Source organism: Zalophus californianus, chromosome 12 (genome assembly GCF_009762305.2).
Source record: "Zalophus californianus isolate mZalCal1 chromosome 12, mZalCal1.pri.v2, whole genome shotgun sequence".
In the NCBI taxonomy this organism is placed as follows: domain Eukaryota; kingdom Metazoa; phylum Chordata; class Mammalia; order Carnivora; family Otariidae; genus Zalophus; species Zalophus californianus.
This window is the reverse complement of record NC_045606.1, coordinates 52,362,059-52,382,140: the sequence shown is the minus strand read 5'-3', so window position 1 is coordinate 52,382,140 and position 20,082 is coordinate 52,362,059. Positions and strand designations below refer to the sequence as shown.

General features: G+C 37.3%; 1 protein-coding gene across 5 annotated transcripts in view; it reads right to left on the bottom strand.

Moving 5' to 3' along the window:
* Positions 1-1,138: 1,138 nt before the first annotated feature.
* ABCB5 (ATP binding cassette subfamily B member 5) overlaps positions 1,139-20,082 on the bottom strand; it is a 116,336-nt gene continuing 97,392 nt past the window's right edge. For 4 of the 5 annotated variants that reach the window (XM_027573670.2, XM_027573665.2, XM_027573667.2 and 1 more), the window contains 5 exons: positions 15,308-15,464; positions 12,379-12,576; positions 8,478-8,684; positions 3,290-3,436; positions 1,139-1,819 (listed from right to left, as the gene is read on the bottom strand). In XM_027573670.2, coding sequence (XP_027429471.2) covers positions 1,622-1,819; positions 3,290-3,436; positions 8,478-8,684; positions 12,379-12,576; positions 15,308-15,464 — 907 coding nt within the window. In that variant the 3' untranslated portion in view covers positions 1,139-1,621. The remainder of the gene's footprint in view (positions 1,820-3,289; positions 3,437-8,477; positions 8,685-12,378; positions 12,577-15,307; positions 15,465-20,082) is intronic. The other variant, XM_027573666.2, reaches the window with a different exon arrangement.

Sequence of the window (20,082 nt, the reverse complement as noted above, 5' to 3'; positions counted from 1 at the left end):
GCCAAACTATGGAAAGAGTCCAGATGTCCATGGAGAGATGAATGGCTAAAGAATATATATATATATATCATATTTATATATATAATGAAATATTACTCAGCCATCAAAAAGAATGAAATCTTGCCATTTGCAACAATGTGGATGGAACTGGAGGGTATTATGCCAAGTAAAATAAGTCAGTCAGAGAAAGATGAATACCATTTGATTTCACTCATATATGGAACTTATGAAATAGAACAGATGAACACAGGGTAAGGGAAAGAAAAATAAGACAAAAAGAGAGGGAGGCAAATCATAAGAGACTCTTAACTACAGGAAACAAACTGAGAGCTGCTGGAGGGGCGCTGGTTGGGGGGATGGGTTAATTGGGTGACGGACATTAAGGAGAACACTTGATGGAATGAGCACTGGGTGTTGTATGCAACTGATGAATCACTAAATTCTACCTCTGAGACTAATAATACAGTATATGTTAATTAAGTTGAATTTAAATAAATAAAAAAAGTAGCCATAGGCTTTCAGTGTTAATGCTTCTAAACAATAAATCTGTTCTCAACCCCCACTCCTATTTTTATTTTCCATTTAAAAAAAGTGGCATATGCACAAATGGTTTTATTTTTTTTTCACAATATTTCTGATTATTGGCCGAGTATACTTTAGAGAAGCTGGCTGTGTCACTGTAAGTGGAAAAAGATACAATTAAAAATAGAGATAATATCACTAGATGAAATTACATATTTAAGTAAGTGGAAAATATGACTCAGTTTACCAATATTATTTACACTGAACTTATAGATAATATATTACATAAAATAAAGTACATGTAAAATTTAAACAAATTACTTGATTGAATAATAGAAGATGGCTTTTTAAAATTTTCATCAATAATAAAACTAACTCTTATTTTAAGAAGTAAGTGTTCATACACAAATATGCCTGTAATTCTGCAAAACCTAAAGCTTGGAATAATGAAATCTTCCAGATGGATCATGTGAGGCATTTCACTTACTGGTAAATTGGAAGATAACTATGTAATTTTGACAGAAATTTTACATTGTAATCCTCCCTATCCCCCTAATAAAGGGATATAACTGAATTTTGGGAAGCACTGGATATTCATTAAAAGAAATATTAAGAGAGAGATTATGAGAAAGTCCTATGGTCTGAAGAATAGGACTTGCTCAAAGTGCTTTAATATGTGTCACAAAATGCTGGAAGCTCCAAGGTAAAATCATTCAGCTCCAATTACATCTCTCTCTTTACTAAAATCTTTCAATTTAATTAATTGGATAATTTTTCTCTCTTGGAATATATTCCCAATTTTATAGCCGAAGTTGACAGGAAAACAGATTCATTTTGTAGGAAACTGCTTTACAAACACATGGGTCAGAACATTTTTACAAAGGAGAGAAGCAGGCATTATCTCACATGAGTTTAGCAAATTTTGTTTCCTTTAAAAAATCTGAAGAGAAGATGTTGTGTACATAGAACATGTCTGTACTTGAATAGCATGATTCTAGATATTGATACATGTAACAAAAGAGATCAAAGCATGCCAAATAATTACTAAGTACTTTCTTTGCATTACACAAAGATAAAATATGTGCTAACTCCAACAGCATCACTGCACTGACTGTGCATTTACTAATTTAAAATATATATCTCGATTTCTCAGGAGTTCTTGATGAGTTCCCTGTTCCTTTATTTTCCCATTGTGCAGGACCACTATCAGATCTGCATTCTGTATTGTGGAGAGTCTGTGAGCAACCACTAGGCAAGTCCTCCCCTTTCTGGCCTTATTGAGGGCATACTGAACCACCTGGAAGAGAAAAGGACCTGTGATTGCTAGCTTGACTTAGATGCTAATAAACTTACCCAAATCAAATTGGTAAAGGTAATCTAGTAACATTCTTTGTGTATTTGCTTATCCCCAAAGGCAACTGCCCTGCTTTGTGAAATACTCACCATACTCAATAGAAATCTAGAAAAAGTAATTATAGACACATTTAGACTTCTAAATAGAAAAGCTTTTGTGATAATAAAAATGAGGTGGTTGTCTGTATGTAACTAGGTGGTTCCAAACTGAAGAGTCAGAAAGTAGTATTTCCACACCTAAGTAGAATGTCTAATTTACTTACTTCATTTCTTCTCATAGTATTTATTTATTTATTTTGGTAGAATTTAGCTATAAAATCATTCTGGCTAAAGTCTCAGCTATGATGGGTTATAAGGTACAGGAGAAATGAGAGTGGAGGCTGAAAACCAATATTTGTTGAATATATAAAATATTCATCCCAATGATGGATATCTAATTTAAGTCCCTGCAATAACCCCATAAGGTAGGGGATATTTTTTTTTTGTGATGAATAAACTGAGATTCGAAAAGTCCAGGTCACTTGACCAAGGTCATACCGCTAGTAATTGATGAATCCAGGATTACAGCTCAGGTATGTTTGATTCAAAAAATCATGTTTTTTCTTTCATTAACACACTGTCTCCTTAGAAGTCAAGAATGATAATCATTTACAAATAGCAATTGTGTGATGTTTAATCACATAAGCTCTAAGATCAGACACCCTCTATTAAAATTCAGGGAAGTTACTTAACTTTTCTAAGCCTTAGTATGCTAACCTATAAAACGCACATGGCTAATAAAACAAACTAATTCATCAAGTTGTGAGGATTGAGATAATAGCATATAACGGGCACTTGGTAAATTACCAATGTTCATTTAACAAGTAAGTGCCTACTGTGTGCAAGAAACCATTAGAACACAAGGACATAGCAAAATTAAACATCTGAAGGAGCCTGCAGTGTAGGTCTATTGTCAGTCTCTTTTTTCCCTTGTTTTCTTCTCAAACAGAGCTAACTGTCTATAGAAGATGGAGTAACTAACAGGCTCTGACACTGCAGTGTAGATTACTCTTTTATGCATGCAGATTGCCTTATTAATTTGTTTGGTATCATAAACATAATGATAAATAGGAAAGTTATTTTTCTTGGGCTTTTTCCTTGACTGGAGAAACATTTCAAGAATTGGGCCTTTCTGATAAATCAAGTGAGAAAACCTTTCTAGAACATAAGACGCCCTGTGTCCCAAACTCCCTCCCACCTACCCACCAGCCTCTATCTTTTTTTTTTTAAAGGCCAAAACCTTAATTAGAACTTGTGACCCTATGATTACAGTTCTCTCCAGGTCTTTCTTGCCCCAAACTGACCTTGATTTCTTCCACAATACTCCACTCTCTTATTTGATATAATATTCTGAGATGAAATAAGAGAAAGTTACCTTTTCATTCTCATTATCAAGGGCTGAAGTGGCCTCATCCAACAGTAAAATTTTTGGTTTCCGGAGAAGAGCCCTTGCGATAGCTAGTCTTTGTTTCTGGCCTCCAGAAAGCAGTGTTCCTTTGAGTCCAACTTGTGTGTTGTATTTCTATTACAGGAACATGCAATTAAGAAAGCAAGGCTTGGTTATTTAAATTAGCATGGCAACTGTGGGCGAGAACCATCTAAATATTTCAAATTTTGCTACTCTTGAAAATTTGTGTCCCAACAAGTGCTGAAATCTGTTCTTGAGCTCTGTTGCAAATAAACGCTAAACCAGCAGTAAACACTACCATCTCATTTACATATCTACGCAGATCAACAAACAGCAGACCTTTGCCATTAGGCTTCTACAAAGGGTCTTGTTTGAATTAAAGCATAAGAAAAAAATTACTGGCGAATATTCCCAGTAAACACAAATCTTTTTGCATTAAATTCTATTACCTTCTATTTTCAGGTCAAAATGATTTAAAGTATATAAAAACAAGGAAATCATTGGGTTTCTTCACTCTGGCTCTCACCAAACCAGGGGCACATCTCTCCAGGGACTGGGATCCTGTTCTCCGTCCCGCAGGTATCTTCCTAGCAGTAAATTAGGTTGGTGTCTGTAGACAGTCCGTTCATCTTTTCGGGCCATAATAGTGACATTTAGCACTCCCAATGTTTCCGTGGCCCTCCTACTTACTAGTGACCTTTTCTCCAGTGTTTTCCTCCACAGAAGAATAAAGAAACTGCTGGAGGAGTATCCTGAAGCTGTTGTAGTCTGCTAAATCATGACCAGTCAGTTCAGTTGGTACAAGCAGGCTCCCACTTGCCTTCTAGATTGTCCCATTGACTCTACTTCCCTCCAAGGTTTCACACTGTTTTCTAGTACCCCTTGACAATTGTCTAACAAATATATACTATTGATATCTAGACAAGAATGTGTGGATGGATTGATTCCACTGGGAAAGCAAGTCTAATTATACAACCTTGTAAAGGTGGATCCTGTAGCAGCATCATAGAGAAGATGCAGCATGTGATTAATATGCTGTTTGTCTTAGTGACTTAGAGAAGCTTGAATTAATTGCCTTTCCCTCCACATCTGACTGCCTTCAAGGGGTACCATTTGGGCGGAGTGGGTATCGAGAGAGCCTGTCACACAGCCTTATGATAAATGTGTCTACTTCACCTCAGAGTTCATTTTTCAATTTAAAATGCACAGTTGTTTGCTTTATATAAAACAATGGTGTCTGAGTTACTAAAGACCAGTAAAAGTGTCTTCTCTGAAGTGAATGCTCTCCAAAAAAAACAGACTTTTATCTCCTCTGTGCTTTTATCTAGGACTGCCAGCACACTGGGCCCCTTCCTTCTAAAATACATTTTATTAAATTTGGAATCACGGGGCAGGATAATCAGATAAAACTATGTCATTCATTTCCACACACCACAAAGTTCCCGTCCAAATTAGAGAATCCAACCCTAAACCAAAAACTGAGAGAGGATTGGGTGGAAATGATAATGGTTTATAGCTCTTCCTGCCAGTCTAGCTTAAATTGTACATGGGTTGTTCTAGTGTAGCTGAAGAAGATAACAATACTAGCTTAGAAATCCCTTTGCATTTCCTGGCCTTCTCTGGATTGCAGGAAGATCTTAGCATCAAGAATGAATTGGATGAAGATTAAATTCAGATGTTTTTGTCCATCATTAAGCAGAACAGATTATAAATGTCAATGTACACATTGTCTCAATACCAACCTAAAAACATTTGCAGATACTTAGAGTGAAGGTTTTCATTTTTTAATGAAGAATCACAGGGGCACCTGGGTGGCTCAGTCAGTTAAGCGTCTGCCTTCAGCTCGGGTCATGATCCTGGAGTCTTGGGATCCGGCCCAGCATTGGGCTCCCTGCTCAGTGGACAGCCTGCTTCTCCCTCTGCCCCTTACCCTGCTCATGCTCATGTGCCCTCTTTCAAATAAATAAATGAATAAAAGCTTTAAAAAAAAGAACTACAGAGTTTCATTTTCCTGTTTAAAGATTTTATTTATTTTTATGAGAAAGAGAGAGAGCGCACAAGCAGAGGAAGTAGCAGCAGAAGTCTGCAGTAGCAGAAGTAGAGGGAGAGGGAGAAGCAGGCTCCCCGCTGAGCAGGGAGTCTGACTCAACTCAGGAGGGCTCCATCCCAGTCCCCTGAGATCATGACCTGAGCCAATGCTTAACCAACTGAGCCACCCAGGTGCCCCTCATTCTGCTGTTTAAACTGAAAATCTAAATCAATTTTCTGGCAAACACTGGGATGGATGGTGAGTGTCCTGAAATATGCAACCTGTTTATGACATGCTTAAGGAACAATGACTCCTCAATATGAACCTGGGGCTAAAAGCCAATTGGGTTCTGGAGAGAACATCAGAAAATCTAATCCTAAACCAACTGTATTCTAGAGAATCCCTGCAAACCCTGGAGAGAAATTTAGGGTAGTTTCAGTGGTTGAAGTCTTATTCAAGGAGCCATGATGTGTCCTGACTGAGAGCTGCATCTATACCTGGTAAGCTTCTCAGAGGATCCTCAAGACCAAGGTGGTGTTGCTTCAACTCCCCTCCTAGGCAGGTATTTCTGGATGTCTGCAGGTCATCTCCATGGTATATAGTATAGATGTTACCCTTAGCATTCTCCAAATTGATGCCTTGCTATTCACCCTCTGAGTTTGAGTTGCCAGTCAGGTCCACAATCCCTTACCAGAAACGCTTAGGTCTATATCTGCTTAAGAATTCTTTTTTGGGGGGCGCCTGGTTGGCTCACTTAGTTAAGCTTCTGACTCTTGATTTCGGCTCAGGTTATGATCTCAGGGTTGTGAGATCGAGCCCCTTGTTGGGCTCTGTGCTTAAGATTCTCTCTCCTGCTCTGCCCCTCCCTTCCGCTCTCTCTCTCTCAAAAAAAAAAAAAAAAAAGCAAACAACCTGTTTGACGTTATTTATTTTGTAATCTCTATACCCAGTGTGGGGCTTGAACTCACAACCCTGAGATCAAGAGTCACATGCTCTACCAACTGAGCCAGCCAAGTGCCCCTTGTTTGTTTGACTTTAGAAGAAAATATACCACAAATTGTATATACTATAATATATATTTAGTATGTGATATATAATAACACCCCCAGAAGTTCTGGGGAAGCAAGTGGTAATCAAACATATGAATATTTGTACAGAAATATTTGATTATTCATTCTAAGTAGGATTAATAAAGACTATATATGGCTTCACAACATTTTGGCCACAAAATAAGTTTGCACCAAACATACAAAATTTGTGTGTAAGGGATGGAGTTTAACAGCTTTTGGAAATTGGAACTGGGGAACAGAAAATGTGGACCTGCATTGCTCTCATCCAGAATGTTGTAAAGCACCAGGGCGTGTCCTTTTAATGCCAATCTCTGCCATTACCACAAAGGCCACAGTGCCTCCTGGATGAGCAAACAAGAGGCTGAATTTCAGCAGCAATTTTTTGCTTTAAAATCTGATCACATTATTTCTTTGCCTAAAACTGTCTAGTGGTTTCCTATTTCCAATAAGACAGAGTCCAAACTTCTTAGCCTAATATATCAGAAACTTCACATTTAGTCTCTGGTCATGTTTTGGCCTCTTCTCAATTCCCCAATTTATGCCTTATGCTCAGGATTTTAAATTTATTTCCTTCCAAACACCTGAAACTCTTTCACATGTATATGTTTCCATGTGAGCTTATTCTGTCTTCTAAGTATGGATTTGTCTCCTCTCTGCCTGGGGAACTCCTACTCATTCTTCAAAATCTGGTTTAAAACAACATCTTCTGTGTGATTTTCTCTGAGCTCCTAAAGAATTTGTCATTCCTTCCTTTGTAAGCTCATCACACACTCTGTGTGCTTTTATTCCAGCAGGCTGTCCAGTGTATCATACACTTTCTTGCTCACTTTTCACAGACATTCCTGAGCCACGTCTTGGTAATTCCACTTTTCCAATATCTTTTAAATCCTTTTCCTTGTTTTATTTCACTTTATAATTACTAATTCAGGCACTCATAACATTGGAAATAGCTCCTAAATCATCTCCCAACTCCCTCTCTTTTCCTCACTACAACAAATGATCATTTACATTCCTGCTAGATGTGATGTCCAATGTCCTATTCCAAAATGATATTTTGGCACCAGATTTCTTTATGGTTCTACATATTTTTTTTTCGGTAATGGTGATATGAAGGTAAACTAAAGTTAAAAACGCTGAGAAACAAGTCATTCTTTCTTTTAGGAAATAACATCATCTTGGTTTCCAAAGTTTATTGAAAAAAGTTAGCACACTGAGTCTCTGCAAAATGTAGTTTTGGGTAAATCTGGGAAATAGGACAACAAAAATAATGAAAGATAACAAACAATTTAAAAGTCAAATGTTATGACTATGTGGGAGGTGACAGGAGTGGTGGGGACTCTTCTAAGTAAGGTGGCCATGGAGGGTCTTGGCAAAGATGATATTTCAAGGAGCTCGAAAGTTAAGGAGCTGGCTCTGCAAAGAGCCAGAAGAAGGGCGGTCCTGGCTGAAGAAACATTTACAGCAAGTGTAAATGTCCTGAGGTAGGGAAAAACTTGGTGTGTTCATGAGATAGAAAAGAGGACAGTGTGGCTGGAGGAGAATGAGCATATGGTAAGGAAGGAACTGGAGAGGCAAGCAGGACCAGATCACAGAAAGCTTTGCCAGCCACATAAGAAATTTGAACATTATTCTAAGTGCAAAGGGATGCCATTAGGAAGTTTTAAACAGGAAGGGACAGAATCTAATTTATGTTTTTAAAAGATCCCCCTAGTTAGCGTGAGGAAGAAGAATTACAATGGAGCAGACCGGTAGCAGGAAGACAGACTAAGATGCTACTGGAGTGGTCCAGGGGTGGGGGGGATGATGGTGGTGTAGACATGAGTAGAGTGTATATGGATAAAAGGTAAAGAATCAAATCAATCAAATCAATTAATATTCAGTGAATACAGTTTGGTTTTGGAAAAACTAGTCCCAGAAACATCTCAATCTTTGCTTTTTACATATAACTTTGTATTAGATGCTAGCAATAAATAAATTGTATAATTCAAGTAGCACATAAAAGCACTTAGGCTTACGTGGCAGCTTTGTAATTCAAGATTTCAGATATTTTTCTTACCTCAGGGAGACCCTCAATAAAAGAATGAATATTTGCTGCATTTGCTACTTCTTTTATTTCATCTAATGGCACAACACGGCTGTTATCACCATAGGCAATGTTGTCAGCAATGCTACAGTTGAAGAGTACAGGCTCTTGAGAAACAGTTGCTATTTGGGAACGGAGCCATTGTACATTCAATTCCTTTGCATCCACACCATCAAAGAGCTGCCAAAAGCAAAATGGAGAATGGTATGTGAAGATCCAATAACTGTATCATGTTACAGTTCACTATATTCAAACATATACAAATTATAACAAGAAGGGTAGGAATTCAAGCTACCTCACAGTAAAATGCTATCCAAGGATGGATCATAAATCGTACTGTACAGAAGCAGAGTGTAACTGACTAAAATGCCAACTCCTAAACTTACTTGACATTTCTACAAACAGCCACATAGTCTAGAGACTTGCCTGGATTAAAGTCTAGAGTAAAGCCTGGTGCTTTGTGCTGAAGTCAGAAGGAAAATGAACAACCTCTACTGTAATAGGACCCCACTTTATTAAAGCCCAGAGAGAGAAGGTGTAGACTGATATAATAGTCCACATATAGAGGTATGTCACTTTGTACACAACCATGCTTATTCACATGAACATATAACAACATTCAACTGGCATTTGATGAGGATACCTACTAGCTGATGGGGACTCTTCAGGTATCAGGGAAATAGTGGTAAGCAAGACAAAGCTCTTGCCCTCCTGCAGCTTATATTCTAGTGGAGACAGGCAGGCAATAAACACACTAACAAATAAGCAACTCAAAAAAGAAAGTGTTATGAAAACAGGATAATGGGATTGAGAGTGACTGAGGATGTGGGGAGGAAGTGGGAAGCAGGTTGGTGAATGTGTTATTTTCTACAGAGTAATCTAAGAAACCCGACCTAAGGAAGTAACATTTAGATTGAGACTTGAATGATAAGGAATCAGCAAAAAGGTTAGAGCGAGAAAATTCCAATCAGGGAAACAGCAAGAATGAAGGCCATTAAGTGAGTTTAAAGAACACAAAGAAGCCAGTGAGACAACACACGGTATCTAAGGTGGGGAGTTTGGAGAGAGAGGCAGGAACCAGATCATGAAGGACCATGATTGATGGAATGGACTCTGTTTTATTCTAACTGTGGTAGGAAATCATTGGAAGGTTTAAAGGAGGGATGTGCTATGTTATGTGCAAATAGATGACTGTTACCTAATTTTGGACTAAGTGTTAACTCAGTGTTACCACTGGTAACAAGGGAGCTATTCTGGACCATTTTGTTTTGCAAATAGTCATTGAGAATCTGTGATGGGGGAAAAAAAAACCACCCTGTAAACTGCAGGAGAATGAGGATGAATATGACAGTCTTTGACTTTTAGGGGCTTAGGATTTTTTGTGGGGAGGAGGAGGCAGAACAGGATGGCGTGTGTGTGTGTGTATGTGATATGGTGCTGGTTGGGGGGAGAGGATATTGAAAACCTGAATGTAAGGAAGAGTAAGAAAGGTGCCAGGTGAGAAAAAGTCACTGGGATTCTAAGGAGAAAGAGGCTGCATCTTTTCTGAGATCAGGATGCAGGACTTAACGGAGCTGATTTAGGTAAGCCCTAACCATGCTTAAAAGTTTGAGAATTGGTGGGCGGAGAAGGCCAGTGGGAGTAGTAGGAAGCCTGAATCAGGGCGGCAGAGGACATTGATCTCTGTCTTAAACCAAGAGGATAAAGAAAGAGCCTAGATACAGATATCGGAACCTTCCTCTACAAGAATTCCGTATCTTGTAAGATCAAATTTCTTTTTTTCTTAAAATTTCTCATTTGTAGACTTTTAATTTTTTTAAATTTTTAAAAAAATTTGAGTCTAGTTGACACCCAATGTCACATTAGTTTCAGGTGTGCAATATAGTGATTCCACTTCTCTATACATTATGCCGTGCTCACCACAAGTGTAGCTACCATCTGTCACCATTCAAGGCTAGTACAGTATTACCGGCCATATTTCCTACGTTGTGCCCTTTATTCTTGTGACTTATTCATTCCATAACTGGAAGCCTCTATCTCCCACGTACCCCGCTTCATCCATTCTACCCATCCCCCTCCTTCCCTCTGGCTACTATCTGTTTGTTCCTCTGTGTTTATAGGTCTAATTCTGCTAGTTTATTTGTTTATTCATTTGTTTTGTTTTTTAGATTTCATATATGAGTGAAATCATGTGGTATTTGTCTTTCTCAGTCTGACTTACTTCACTTAACATAATACGCTCTAGGTCCATCCATGTTGTCACAAATAGCAAGATCTCATCTTTTTTTATGGCTGAGTTATATTCCATTGCATATATATATATATATATATATATATATATATATATATATCACGTCTTCCTTATCCATTTGTCTATCAATGGACACTTAGTTTGCTTCCATATCTTGGTATTATAAATAATGCTGCAATAAACACAGTGGTGCACATATCTTTTCAAATTAGTGTTTTCATTTTCTTTGGGTAAATATCCCGTAGTGGAATTATTGGATCATATGGTATTTCTATTTATAATTTTTTGAGGGACCTTCATATTCTTTTCCACAGTGGCTATATCAATTTACATCCCTACCAACAGTGCATGAGGGTTCATTTTCCTCCACATTCTTGCCAACATCTGTTATTTTTTATCTTTTTGATTCTAGTCATTCTGACAGGTATAAGGTGATATCTCATTGTGGTTTTAATTTACATTTCCCTGATGACTAGTGATGTTGACCACCTTTTTATGTGTTGTTGGCTATCTGTATGTCTTTGGAAAAATATCTCTTCAGGTCCTCTGCCCATTTTTAAACTGGATTTTTTTTTTTTTCTTTTTGGTATCGAGTTGTAGAAGTTCTTTATATATTTTGGACATTAACCCTTTACTGGAGATATCATTTGCAAATATCTTCTCCCATTCAGTAGGCTGCCTTTTTATTTTGTTGTTTTCCTTCACTGTGCAAAAGCTTATTTTGATGTAGTCCCAAGAGTTTATTTTTGCTTTCATTTCCCTTGCCTTAGATGATATATTTAGAAAAATGTTGGCTATAGCCAATGTCAGAGAAATTACTGCCTCTGTTCTCTTCTAGGACTGTTGTAGTTTTAGGTCTCACATGCAGGTAATCTACTTTGAGTTGTTTTATGTATGTTAGAAAGTGGTCCAGTTTCATCCTTTTGCATGTAACTGTCCAGTTTTCCTAGCACATTTATTGAAGGGACTGTCTTTTCCCTATTCTATATTCTTTTGTCAAAGGTGTGGCTTTATTTCTGGACTCTGTATTATGTTCCATTGATCTATGCGTCTGTTTTTGTGCCAGTACCATACTGTTTTGATTACTACAACTTTGTAATATAACTTGAGGTCTGGAATTGTGATGCCTCCAGCTTTGCTCTTCTTTTTTTTTAAAGATTGTTTGGGCTATTTGGGGTCTTTTGTGGTTCCATACAAATTTTAGGATTGTTTTAACAGCTTTGTGGAAAATGCTGTTGGTATTTTGATAGACATTGCATTAAATCCATAGATTGTTTTGGGTAGTACAGACATTTTAACAATATTTGTTCTTCCAATTGATGAGCATGGCATATCTTTCCATTTGTTTGTGTTGTCTTCAATTTAAGATCAAAATTTCTGTCACCATCATGACTGAAGAATCTTTGAGTCTTTGTATTTTGTATTTAGCCTCAAAGCCCTATCCATCATTTTTGTTATTGGTTTGCTTGTCCGCTTAGTTAAGGGAGAGAGTTTTTTTTTTTTTTTTTTTAAACTACTGCAGTGTTTGCCCTATTCAAACCGGTAAGGATGATTAAGCCCAAGGGAATGTTTAAGAATAGCACCACTAAACCCTAGATAAGCAGTACTTAAAATCAGTCTTACCACTTGTCCTTGCACAGGGTCATAAAATCTCTGCAGAAGTTGGATAGAAGTGCTTTTTCCACAGCCACTGCTCCCAACAAATGCTACTGTCTTCCCTTTCTCAATACTGAGGGATAAGCCACAAAGGATGAGAACATCCTGGCGACATGGATAGAAAAAAGAGACCTCTCGAAACTCTATATTCCCTTCACATGTATCCTGCGAAAGAAAGTTGGCAGGGTTTAGAATGATAACTTAAAAGATTGTAACACATTATAGCACATTGGCTGAGTGTTTCCTGAAAATTATGCGTATTTCCACAACCATTTTATTTTAAACAGTATTCCTCTCTATAGAGCTGTTGACTGCATGATCATTTCTGTCACTTTTGTTTAGATTTTTACATCTGTACTTCTTGTCTCCATCACTGGACTTCACCAACTTCCTAAAAAGCACTTGTTTCCTTTGGTTTCACTACCTAGACATAGTCTAATCTGCAGACTAGCTGTTTGACCAAATGTTCTGAATAATTGTATATATCTTTAAAAATTTAGTTTGTCTTTTACAGACCTTTATTGCTTAATTCGGAATAGCTGGGGTCCTCATAAACTATATGTATAAATGTTATTTTTCTAAGTTGGACCATGTTTTACAGTTAATATATATTATGCTTTGAATTTGGGCTTATCTTTGTTTTCAATTGATCATTATTTGGCAGTGATGCCTAAAAGTTTATTTTTCTCTCTATGCTTCAATCTCTTTTGATAATTTGTAAACCAATACTTAATATATACTAGGGATGTTTACAAAAGACTTTCCAGACCTATCACTAAATGATTAACTTTCCCTTTATATATTTGGTTCTAAGATTTTGGATTCTTTTGAACTTCATGTTTGCTTGCCCTCATTCAATTTCATTTGAAATAGTCTGGTTTAATAGTCATGCTCAGCATATTCTGAACCCAGCATACAGGCAGCAGGCAGGGGTAGGTGGAGGACAAGAGCATCAAAAAATGTTTGATAATGATACTCTGTTGTCAAAAGAAAGAAATGTTAGGATATATGCCAAAATGTTAAGTGCTGTAGTAGCTTATTTTTAGCTTATTCAGTGCTTTCTGCTTTTCCCTGAAATGAATATTATTTATGCAAAAATGTTTAACAAAATCAACCCGGAAACTACAGAATAATGAAGAGTGCATTATTTTTGTGTACGCTCTGTGCCTTTGGAAAAGGCATAGAGAGATTTTACACTACTAGACTTTAATACATTTTAAAATTTATTCTTACTATTTTAAACATTTTTTTACAAGATTACTTATTTTTTTGAAAGAGAAAGAGAGAGCTCGAGCAGGGGGAGGGGCAGAGGGAGAAGGAGACTCCCCACTGAGCAGGGAGACTGACTTGGGGCTCAATTCCAGGACATCAAGATCACGACCTGAGCCAAAGGCAGACACTTAACCGACTGAGCCACCCAGGCAACCCTATTTTAAACATTTTATTATGGAAAATTTCAAACATCTACAAAAGCAGAGAGAGAAAAATGTAATGGATTATCTCCCAGCTGCAAAAATTATCAACATTTGCCAGTTTTGCTTTCCCAGATTTTAATTTTTAAAAGCACAGGGAGTGATATTTAGAAGTATTTGTATATTAAATAAATTAATTTTATAGTCTTTATAAGAAACATTTCCATATTCCATGCCATGTAATGTAGTTCTATGAAGACATTTATCTATGAGATACTCAATCCCTTTACTGTAATGTTCTGAGAGAAATGAGTAGCAATGTTATTATACATCTAAATCGTAAGATTAAAGAAAAGTTTTCTATATCCTTTACTTTCTAAAAGACAAATATGAAATCTTATTTTGACTATGATGTATCGTTGAGCATTTTATTTTGAGAATTTCAAGATCTTTTTATTTCTGTAACTAAGGGCTGGCATTCCTTTTAATAATTAGGCAGCTTTAGGGATAATATACAATTTTAAGCTATCATACATATAAATCTACTGTTAAAATGGATTCTTTTGAACTTCATGTTTGCTTGCCCTCATTCAATTTCATTTGAAATAGTCTGGTTTAATAGTCATGCTCAGCATATTCTGAACCCAGCATACAGGCAGCAGGCAGGGGTAGGTGGAGGACAAGAGCATCAAAAAATGTTTGATAATGATACTCTGTTGTCAAAAGAAAGAAATGATAATTTTGGGGGATATAATTTTAATTATATGGGGAAATAATTTTAATGAAAAATTTCTTCTAAATATATACCTAATGGCTATTCTTACTTTTAAATTTAAACTGTCTTGATAAGTCTTAAAATTGAATATATATTTAATGTATAAGATACTATTAAGAGGCTTGTTTTGAAATTATACAATCTCACTATTATTTCTCTTTTAATATTCATGGTCTTTTAGAGTTTGTGGTTAAATATGTGTGTCTGTGTATTGTGAATTTAATAAATATAGTTCCTTTTTTTCCCTCTTCTTATTGCAGATATATTTTCCCATAAAATATGGTATCGAAACAGCAGGCATTATTCACTTTGTATGAATTATCAGAGAAAAAAATGAATTAACTCTAATGCAAATCTTCATCCAAGACTTCATCCAATACATCCAGCCAAAGCTTCAGCTGTCTAAATAAAATTAAATATATAAATCAATTCTTTGTTCAAGAACATTCTCAAGGCGTCAGGCAAATAAGCTAGAAGTATATTTTTTAAGATAAAATATGTATATGTTTTAGTAGTAGAGGTGAAAATTTGCTTAAGACAAGATCCCCTTTCTCTGTAGCCATAACAGTTATTTTATACAAGTTTTTAATTCTTTAGAGCACTATCTTTTGCAAAGTTATCAAATAATACCTTCATTTAAGTCTCTATATAGAAAGCATTCATGTGTATAATTAATAATGTGGACATTTAAAATCATATTTGTGCTTACTGGTTTTTTCCCTTCTTGACTATAGCTGTCTATAGTTGGTTTCTTTTCCAGCAAAGCAAACAGATGTGCAGCCCCAGATTTGGCTCTCGAATATTCAGGTGCCAAAACAAGTGTTTCTCCAATGGCCATAGCTCCATAAGCAATTGCAGTAAAAACTCTATCAAAAGATAAAGCATTTGAATCTTAGGTCCATTTTCAAACAATAGAACTCTAAAAAAGTAAAAAAATAGAACCCTGAAAAAGCAGGCACAGGAATATAAATAAAGAAACACCACTAATGTTGAAGCCCCAACAATGGTATCTTTTTTGTTTGTTTGTTTTTAGTAAATTTATTTATTTTAGAAAGAGAGAGAGGGAGACAGAAAGAGAGAGAGAGAGAGAGAGTGCACAAGTAGGGGGAAGGGCAGAGGGAGAGAGTGAGGGAGAGAAATCTCAAGCAGATTCCCCAGTGAGTACGGAGTCTGACATGGGGCTCGATCCCATGACCCCGACATCATGACCAGAGCCAAAACCAAGAGTCAGACACTTAACCAACACAGGTGCCCCAGTGATATCTCTTTTGTAATTTTCTACCACACAGTGATCATCCCTAGCGTTGTATACCAAAATAACCTTTGGAGCTCAGGTAATCTTAAAAGTTTCTCTTCCAATTAGAGACAAAGATCAAAGGCACTAAACTAGTGAATATAAAACTTCTTAGCCACCTTGATATAAGGCTCACTCGCTTGGAGATTTGACAGAGAATTCAACTGACAATGGGAAGAATGAGTCTCTAGTAGTGAGATCTGAATTTACACAGGAGATATGAATGGATATTTTTCCTTCTTTTTTTGCATATAATGTAGTTAGAACAGACAGTTGATGCCAGATGATTTGTTATCTGCCTGAAGTGCTACATGCCTTAAAGAGAGCAAAGCGTGGAGATTGTACTTTGTTAAGGTCCTCAAAAAATCTGACTAAAACATACCTTAGCAAGCCTGGAAGAAGAGCTTAGATCTTTTAGGTTTGCTATACAGATTATGATCTGTTTCAAAACATGTTTTAATTATAAAATAGTAAGTATGCAAATGATGTCTGAAAGCATGCAGATATTCACAGATATGTGGCATATCATGTGGCCATGGTCAAATATTTTTCTCTCATTTTCATTTTAGCCATGGAAACATTTTAATAGAATAAAAAAATGTATAATCCATAGCAGAACTGAAAGTATAATTCAGCTAAGACTGTACAAGTTCCAGTGGCAATATTTGTTTATTTATCATTGAACTATAATTGACATACAATATTACATTAGTTTTAGGGGTACAGCATAGTGATTCAACATTTTTTATATATTATAAAATGATCACCACAGTAAGTCTAGTTACATCTGTCACCATATAAAGTTACTGTAATATTATTGACTATATTTCCAGTGTTGTACTTTATATCCTTGTGGCTTACTTATTTTATAACTGGAAGTTTGTATCTCATAGTTCCCTTTACCTATTTTGCCCATCCCCCTACCCCTCTCCCCTGGCAAGTAAAAAGATCACAGAACCCAGTTTCTTATTTGCCGTGCTGGATCACAGCAAGGTAAACATGTTCTGGTCTCCTTGTGAATTTCTCTGGAGATGGAACCTACCAATGGGTGGATGTTGATGCAATCTCTTCAATGACCTAAACCTCAGATCCTGAATCCTGTTGTCTTTTTTTTTTTTAAGATTTCATTTATTTATTTGAGAGAGAGAGAATGAGAGATAGCACGAGAGGGAAGAGGGTCAGAGGGAGAAGCAGACTCCCTGCCGAGCAGGGAGCCTGACGTGGAACTCGATCCCGGGACTCCAGGATCATGACCTGATCCGAAGGCAGCCGCCTAACCAACTGAGCCACCCAGGCGCCCTCTTGTTGTCTTTTCAAAGGTCAAGCACAATATAAAATATAAAAACCACTTTACTTGGATGTCTGACGCTTATTGTAGCCATTAGTTCTGTGATGTCAAGGCATTTTTAGTACTAATGTATATGGAAATTGTTTAAAGCTCAAAATGCCATTCAAAATACTCAATATCCAGTTATAAATATCAGAAGTGATTACTGAGTTTAGGTAACACATCAGAGTTTTTGTTGTTGTTGTTGTTGTTGTTGTTGTTTTAATGCAAGGGAAAAATCTGACTGAATCAGACTTAAGCCTCAGTCTGATCCAAAAGTCAGCAGGTGAGATAGGAAGATCATTGGATTATGAGTCAGGAGACCTGGATTCTAGTCCCACAGGGATAGAGGCTTCTCAGAACAACAGAGAACATCCTTCCTCCTCTGATTTCAGACATGCCAAAATACCTACCTGTCCTAAAATTCCCACAACAAAATTCAGTTTAAGCATTAAGGATAAATATACAGAGGTCAATGTCTTTGTTAGGTCCCTCTTTAAAAAAAAAAAAAGATTTTATTTATTTCAGAGAGAGCGAGAGAGAGCAAGCAGGGGGAGAGGAGAGAGAGAATCCCAAGCCAACTCTGTGCTCAGCATGGAGCCCAACTCAGACCTCGATCCCACGACCCTGAGATCATGACCTGAGCCGAAATCAGGATTTGGATGCTCACCTGACTGAGCCACCCAGATGCCCCTGTTAAAATGTCCTTCTCTTAAAACGGAAGTTTACTGAGAAGGGGAGAAGGGCCTTCCATTTAGAACTTGTATCTGTGGGGTGCCTGGGTGGCTCAGTTGGTTAAGCGACTGCCTTCGGCTCAGGTCATGATCCCAGAGTCCCGGGATCGAGTCCCACATCGGGCTCCCTGCTCAGTAAGGGAGCCTGCTTCTCCCTCTGACCCTCCCCCCTCTCATGTACTCTCTCTCTCTCATTCTCTCTCTCTCAAATAAATAAATAAATCTTAAAAAAAAAAAAAAAGAACTTGTATCTGTGAGAGATAAATGACCTGAAGGATGCACATTAGAGGAAGAAAAGTTTCAGTAGAGAAGGGAGAGTATCAACTAAAAGCCCCAATGCTGTCTTTATTGTGTTATGTATTGAAGGGAAGGTAAGTCCAGATGGGGGTTGATGTTAATGAGGATTATACTAAGGAGCCTAATTTTGTGGTGAAGGAACTATCTGGGGGTTGAGTCAGGACATTAATCTTTTATATGTTTTTTCCCAGGTGGGTTCTATATAAACATAGGCCAATGCTGGTCTGCTACAGAATGTGCCCTAGCTGACTCTGGCCCAATTAGCTAGAATGAACTAAATTGTGATTCAACTTTATTCAAAAGCTATTTATTGCACAACAAACAGTACTTCAACTTTGTGGGTTGGCCAGGGTTGAGGGAGAATATTGAGCAGTAAGAGGTCTTAGAAAGGATTTTCAGGTGCTGGGCTTCTTTTTCCCTAGTTTTATGGGTTCCCCATGGGCTCATGGGGCCATTATCATTGCATCCTCACTACAGTGATTCTTTCAAGCATGTCCAAGCAATGGGGGAAAAATCCCCTTGCCTATCACTGCTGCTAAAATCAAATTGGAATTTTACAAAGATTCTTTGTCTAGAAACAACACAAAACACAGAAATGAATAATCCTAATTTTAACACAGCTGATCCAAACAGGAATACCCTGGATAGTTTATTGGTTCAAATCTATTTGTCTCCCCTTAATCTTGCTTCCATACCCAGTTTGTAAACCTTTGGTGACTTACTCTAAGAGTAAGTATACTGGGGGGTTAAAGCCTAGGCTCTGAAGCCAGACCACTAAGACTATATCCAAACTCCACTGTTTATTTACTACCTGTGTGAACTTGGGGCATGTTCTGTGCTCCTGTTTCCTTATTGGCAAACAGGAGATAATAGGTCTATCTACATTTTACAGCATTGTTGTGAGAATTAAATACATTTATAATATAAAGTGTTCAAGTTGTTATTACTCTCAGAACTGAAAGTTAATGGGACACTTTTTGTTGGCAAATAAGCTTTCATACTTCTATAGAGATACATCAGCCCACCAGGTCAAATCACAACTTCTGAAGCCCACACTCAGTAATTTTTTTCTTTTTGACTAGAAAGCAGAGTATTTTTCCTCACAGAGGTGGCCATTATAATTATACCCATACTCATGCTCTTTTCCCCTAACATCCATGTAACACTCCAAAGATTCTTTTCTTCCCACCCTAAATCCTTTCCTCAACACATGGAAGAGAGAAAATACACAAATTTTATTTGGTACTTTGGGTTTGAGAGAATGTTTTCATATATATGATGCCACTTGATCACCTAGGAGATAAGTAAGGCAGGAAGTCTTATCCCTTCTTAACAAACGGGGAGACTCGAGCTCTGAGAAATTAAGCATTTGTCCAGGATCACACGGTTATAAACAGGTAGGGCTGGGACCTGAACCCCCTTGTTCACTGTACTTTCCCTTACATGGTGTTCCTTCCAGTGGAAAGTTGGTTTGAACTATCTCTCCCTGCATGTTGGGGCTTGTTACCACTTTGTTTCCCATTTTAGAATCTTCAGAAGGCCCTCAATAATCCAATCTGCCTTGATTTGTCTCCTTTAGATTCCTTCAGTGGTTGATCCCTCTATCTACTCTCCTTATCTTGTCTTCTTCTCTTCTGGATAATCCCTGAGGAAGAGCTGGGTACAAGTTGGGTGGCTGCCACGGCAGTGAACACTGAAAGAAGACTTTCCTGTTTTCCTTGTTTTGGCTACTTAAGGCTGCTCTACCAATTATAATGACAACACACACAGTTCTTCCATGGCTGCTTGGCCTACCAGAGCAAAGATGGTGGTGGAGGCCTAGCTTGTCTCCT